Genomic DNA, 6,431 nt, shown 5'->3' on the forward strand with positions numbered 1-6,431 from the left:
GTTTATTGGGTTGAAACAAGATCAGCAGGTGTTTGTTTGTTTGTTTGTTTGTTTGTTTGTTTGTTTGTTTGTTTGTTTGTTTTTCAAATTCATAGGCCGCCCCTTTCTTGATGGACACATTTTGTAAAATAACTACAAAATTAAAAACTACTCCAAAGTGCATACAATAAAAGCAAATACAAAATTTAAAATGCAATATGAAGCAAGCATATAGCCATTACTCATTCATACTACTGGTTGGAGCAGAATGTTCGCTCAATGGCCCCAGGCCTGCCGGCACAAATGTGTTTTCAAAGCCTTTCAGAAGGCCAGGAGGGTGGGGCCGGTACGAATCTCTGGGGGAAGTTGGTTCCAGAGGACCAGAGCCGCAACAGAGAAGGCCCTTCCCCACGGTACTAGCAGCCTGCATTGATTGGCCAACAGGACCTGGAGAAGGCCAACTCTGTGCTTTCTAATTGGTTGCTGGGACATGTGAGGCAGAAGACCATCCTGTAAATTATCTGGTCCAAAGCCATATAGGGCTTTGTAAGTGATAACCATTGCATTCAGAGACCGATCAGAAATTAATGCAGCTCACGGAGTGCTGGACTAATATGGGTGCTTGGAACATCGGGGTTAATAGTTTATCAAGTTGCCCATCTAACAAGTGGATGAAGTGGAAACGCTTTGCACTAGCAATGTTTGGGCCCAGTTGTCAGGCTGCAGACACAGAGGAGCATAGGATGAATTAAGAGGGAACTGTCAGTAGTAAGCAAGACCCATCTTCTACTTCAGCTGCAGCAATGCTGGCTTGTGGGAGGAGGAAGAAATCCAAGGGAATTTCCAGTTGTTTTCTTTGATTTGTTTCACATCCTTAAAGTGTTAACGCCTTAAATTTCTGGGCTCTTAACTGAGGCAGAAAAGGGCTGGGTGTTTGGGGCAGCAAATGTTAAGGCTCAAGGAGTAGAGGAGATACTTTAATCCAGCCATTTCGTTGTGTACTTACAATACTGAATTAGAAGAAAAGGTACATTCACCGCAAGAGTTGCAAGCACTGATGTTCCTCAAGGGCCGTGCTTTTCCATCTCAGCCATTTTAAGATGAGTAGACTTGACTGGAGAATTCTGGGAATTGAATCCACCCATCTTAAAGTGGCCCAGGTGGAGAACCATGTTCTAGAGCAGGGATGGCTCCACAGTCTGCATTGGTTGCCGATCAGTTTCCGGTCACAATTCAAAGTGTTGGGGTTATGACCTATAAAGCCCTTCATGGCACCGGACCAGATTATCTCTGGGACCGCCTTCTGCTGCACGAATCCCAGTGACCGGTTAGGTCCACAGAGTGGGTCTTGTCCGGGTCCCATCAACTAAACAATGCCGCTTGGCGGGACCCAGGGGAAGAGCCTTCTCTGTGGCGGTCCCAGCCCTCTGGAACCAACTCCCTCCAGAGATTAGAATTGCCCCCACCCTCCTTGCCTTTCATAAGCTACTTAAAACCCACCTCTGCCGCCAGGCATGGGGGAATTGAGATATTCTTTCCCACTAGGCTTCTACAATTTATGCATGGTATTTTTGTATGTCTGTTTGGTTTTTATTAGTAATGGGTTTTTAATTGTTTTTAGTATTGGATTATTATTATATGCTGTCTTATTATTGCTGTTAGCCAGCCGGAGTCTCCAGAGAGGGGCGGCATACAAATCCAATCAATCAATCAATCAATCAATAAATAAATAAATAAATAAATAAATAGCGAACCTTTTTTGGCTCAGGTGCCAAAAGGGTGTGCAGGTGCACAATAGAATGCATGTGTGTGTCCACACCCATGATGCGATGCCCTTTACCTGCGCATGTGCAAAACCCCTGCACTACCCCCTCAATGTGCATAGGCCTCACTGGAGCCTATGGACTTCGGGTAGGCCTGTTGGGCCGTTTTTTTCCATCCCAGGGTTCAAGAGGCTTCCCTGAAGCCTGGAGAGAGTGAAAACAGCCAAAAAGAAGGCCAAAAGTCAGCTGACCAGTGCCCACATGCACACTGGAGCTGACATAGGGCAACACCTCACGTGCCCTCAGATATGGCTCCACGTGCCAACTGTGGCACCCGTGGCATAGGTTCGACCTCACTGTTCTAAGGTAATAACATAGTTCCTACAGAAGATAATAATGATAATGTTGTTGATGTTGATATATTACAGGAACTCCAACTGATGTTTTTAGACACATATACAACATACACACACCCTGAAATCAATCCAATGACAATTCTACATGAATCAGGTTTCCTTCTGGAGGAGAAGATCACTAAAGAACACTGATACTTGCAATGATTTATCTGTTTATTTTTATCCCACCTTTATTACTTTATAAGTAACTCAAAGTGGTAAACTTACGTAATACTCCTTCCTCTTCCTCTTTTTCCTCATAATAACAACAACCCTGTGAAGTGGGTTTGGCTCAGAGAGGGTGACTGGACCAAAGTCACCCAGGTAGCTTTCATGCATAAAACAGGACTAGAGCTCAGTCGCCTGGTTTCTAGTCAGCAGTTGCAGAACAACTCTTAGTAAACATTATATACTATTACTCTGCATCATTTTGGAGTACAGTGTATATGCTAACAGAGGATACTCAGATACTATTATCCTGCATCACTTCAGAGTATACACTAGACTGGATGCGTCACAAGCTGGCCACGCCCACACCTGGTTTAGCAAAGGGGAAAAGTCGTGATACGTCACGTGATGACGCCCTGACAACACAAATTTGATACCCCTGTTCTACGAGGGTCACCCAGAAAGTAATGCACCACATTTTTTTTCTCAGCCTACAATAATGATACAAATGCGAAACTTTAGATATACATTATTTGAATTGTCAGGAGTGTGTGTGTAAATTTTGCGTTTCTTCAGACAGCATAGCTGCAGCAGTGTTTTGAAATGGCGTCTGTAAAGGATGTATGTTACAAGCAGTGTGTCGTCATTGAATTTCTCACTGCGGAGAAAGAAACTGTTGGGAACATTCACAAATGTTAGTGTACAGTTTATGGAGAATCTGCAGTCGACAGAAGTACGGTTAGTCACTGGGCACAGAGGGTGAGGCCAATACAGTGCAGAAATGGCTTCGTGACAAAAACAAGGAGTGGTACTGACAGCGCATACACGCCCTTGTGTCCCGCTGGAGGAAGGCCATAGAACAGGATGGAAATTACATAAAATATAGGGCATGTAAAAGAAACAACATTCTTGTGTTTAAGTTTCATTGTGTTCAAAAAATAATTGTTGAAGAAAAAAATGTGGTGCATTACTTTCTGGGCAACCCTCCTAGATGGTTCTCTCTAGAGTTCTTTATCCAGGGAACTATTATTGAAAACTCCTGCTCACAATTAACCATATGTCTCAGGACTCAATAAACCAGCATACACAGAAAGTAAAGTTTCTTTTGATATTATGGTCAAAGGTTATTGCCAGCATCTGGAACTGAATCCAGAAGTGAATTATAGGCCTGTGAAGATGAGGCAATATTAGTTTAATATAATTTATTTATTTATTTATTTATTTATTTATTAGATTTGTATGCCGCCCCTCTCCGTAGACTCGGGGCGGCTAACAACAGCAAAAAGACAATATGAACAAATCTAATATTAAAAGTAATGTAAAAAAAAAACCCATTTAAGAAACCAATCATACATACAGACATACCATGCATAAATTTTATAAACCTAGGGGGAAGGAAATATCTCAATTCCCCCATGCCTGACAACAGAGATGGGTTTTAAGGAGCTTACGAAAGGCAAGGAGGGTGGGGGCAACTCTGATATCCGGGGGGAGTTGGTTCCAGAGGGTCGGGGCCGCCACAGAGAAGGCTCTTCCCCTGGGTCCCACCAAACGACATTGTTTAGTCGACGGGACCCGGAGAAGGCCCACTCTGTGGGACCTAACCGGTCGCTGGGATTTGTGCGGCAGAAGGCAGTCCTGGAGATATGTTAATTCCAGCTAGTATCCAAGTTTCTATAAATAGCATCAAATTGAAACTTCCAACTTGTTTTCATTGTGACATCCATAATATATTGCAGTGATCTATATAAAAGATTGCCTGAATGAATGAAGCTAACCTGTTTTTCACATAGCTAATATCATAGTTGATAAATCAGCCTAAATTTAAAAAGCTAATCCATGCCATCAGGAATACCTGTGCTTGTACAGAAATTGTGGCTTTTAGGAATGAACTTGAAAAGTAGATTAACTAACCTAACCTATTTTGCTTTCAGGTTAACGGGGGCTCCAAATGAAAGAAGCATTTGTGGAATGACCTCATGGGTATCAGCAGCATGTGCAATTCCACGGACCTGCCCTTCGAAGAAAGCCGCGAGCTCCTGATTGTCGTGTACAGCCTCATTTTTGCCATAGCCCTGCCGGCTAACTGCCTAACTGCTTTTGTGACACTCGTGCAAATTTACAGGAAAAATATCACAGCCATCTACCTGTTTGGCCTGTCCCTGTGCAACATTATGTACCTGAGCACCCTTCCCCTGTGGGTTATCTATGTGAAAAACGGCCATCAATGGAATATGGGGAGACCGTCGTGCCTGGTGACTGGATATATCTTTTTCTGCAACATCTACATCAGCATTCTTCTGCTGTGCTGCATTTCTATCGATCACTACAAGGCTGTGGTACGTGCCCTGGAAAGCAGAGGGAAATGCTTCAGGTCCCAAAGGACTGCTACGATAGTCACAGTCTCCTTCTTTGCCATCGTTGCTGCAATCTATTGCCCTGTGTTTTTCAACAGAAACATTGAGAAAGAAGGCATAAAAACGTGCTTCGAAACCCCTCTTGATACCAACTTGGCCCTTTACAACATCAGCCGGTTCTTCCTGGGATTTCTCATCCCTTTGGGGCTCCTGCTTTTCACAAACTACAGGATTTTTCAAAGTATTAAGACCAGCCTCAGCCTCAAACCGGACCAGAAGGTTAAAGTGAGAAACGTGGCCATTGCCATCAATGCTGTATTTGTACTGTGCTTTGCGCCTTACCATTTTGTGCTCCTGGTCAGAGCCATTCTCTTCTTTCGCCACCGAGATCAGGTATGCACCTTTGAGAAGAACATATACACAACTTCTGTGATCTTCCTGTGCTTTTCCACAGCCAAGAGCATTGCAGATCCATTCCTCTATGTGCTGGCTAGTGAAAATGTCAGGCGTGAGATGTCCCGCGCATGTAGAGCGTGTGGAGTTCATTCGTCAGATTCATCCCAGTGACATCAGCAAATACAGATGATGGGAAACAAAGAAGACAATGTCACCATTGAAAGTTTTTGTGGCTTCTTTAAAAGACCTGAATGGAAAGTAGATAACGTTTTCAAATGCACTACCACCATTTGTTTCAGAGAATGCTGATCTTGAATTTAGTCAATGGGCCTTCAGAATGAAGTCACAATATTGTGGTGATATGTCCATGCAATGCTGAAGGCATAATGGTGCATTGACGAAGGATCATATAGCATCATGGAGAAGCTGCTAATACAGTTTTGGGTCATTTATCGATTCTTTGGTAATGAGGAAAGGACTGGAATGGGGGGGAAAAGCACAAGCCATAGACAAATGCAAAGTGAATAAGCAATGGTACCCCTCTGGGATACCAGCTAAGGCAGGGATGGCAAAATGGTGGCCCCCAGGCCAGATGTGTCATGCACAGGTCAAGCCCACCCCAGCTCCATGAAGACAAAAAATGTTGCAATGTCACATTACAACCACGTGACATGGTGAGTTTGACACCTGTGTTCTAGGGCAGTGATGGCAAACCTATGGCATGGGTGCCACAGGTGGCACACGGAGCCATATCTGCTGGCACACGAAACATTACCCTAGCTCAGCTCCAATGTGCATATGTGTGCTGGCCAGCTGAGGCTCTGGAAGGGTAATTTTGGCTTCCAGAGAACCTCCGGGGGATTAAGGGCAGGCATTTTAAACCCTCTTCCAGCCCCAGGGAAGCCTTTGGAGCCTGGGAAGGGCAAAACATGAGCCTACTGGGCCCACCAGAAGCTGGGAAACAGTCTGTTTCTGGCCTCTAGAGGCCTCCAGGGGGTGGGGGAAGTTGTTTTTGCCCACCCCAGGCATTGAATTATGGGTGCACGTGTACACTCTTTCGGCACCCAAGGAAAAAAACGTTCGCCATCACTATTCTAGGGTGTTGGGTTGTTTTTAACTGCTCACATAATGATCAGAATGTCTTTGAATAAAATAAGTTATTCTTGAATAAATTTCCCAAATCTCTGTTGCATTTCCTTATTGTTCACACAAACACAACGTTAAATTCTTTCCAGTCCACAAATTTATGGGGTTATATGACAGCTGATAGCCCAAATTGTATATGTCCAAAGAAAATACACAATTGTACCTAAAGATGAGTTTCCCCGCTTCTGAAATATACAAGGAAATTCAACTCTAGGTTGGAAGGGCCC

General features: G+C 43.9%; 1 protein-coding gene across 1 annotated transcript; it reads left to right on the forward strand.

The window, feature by feature from the left end:
* Nucleotides 1-4,284: 4,284 nt before the first annotated feature.
* On the forward strand, nucleotides 4,285-6,121 carry GPR132 (G protein-coupled receptor 132). The gene has a single exon (XM_070733298.1). It carries the CDS (start codon nucleotides 4,285-4,287, stop codon nucleotides 5,227-5,229), a length of 945 nt encoding a protein of 314 aa, XP_070589399.1. The 3' UTR covers nucleotides 5,230-6,121.
* Nucleotides 6,122-6,431: the final 310 nt, after the last annotated feature.

This window comes from Erythrolamprus reginae, chromosome 1 (assembly GCF_031021105.1).
Source record: "Erythrolamprus reginae isolate rEryReg1 chromosome 1, rEryReg1.hap1, whole genome shotgun sequence".
In the NCBI taxonomy this organism is placed as follows: domain Eukaryota; kingdom Metazoa; phylum Chordata; class Lepidosauria; order Squamata; family Dipsadidae; genus Erythrolamprus; species Erythrolamprus reginae.

Bases quoted from the DNA above. Each gene is read 5' to 3' on its own strand.
- GPR132 (XM_070733298.1), top strand. From the start codon at position 4,285: ATGGGTATCAGCAGCATGTGCAATTCCACGGACCTGCCCTTCGAAGAA.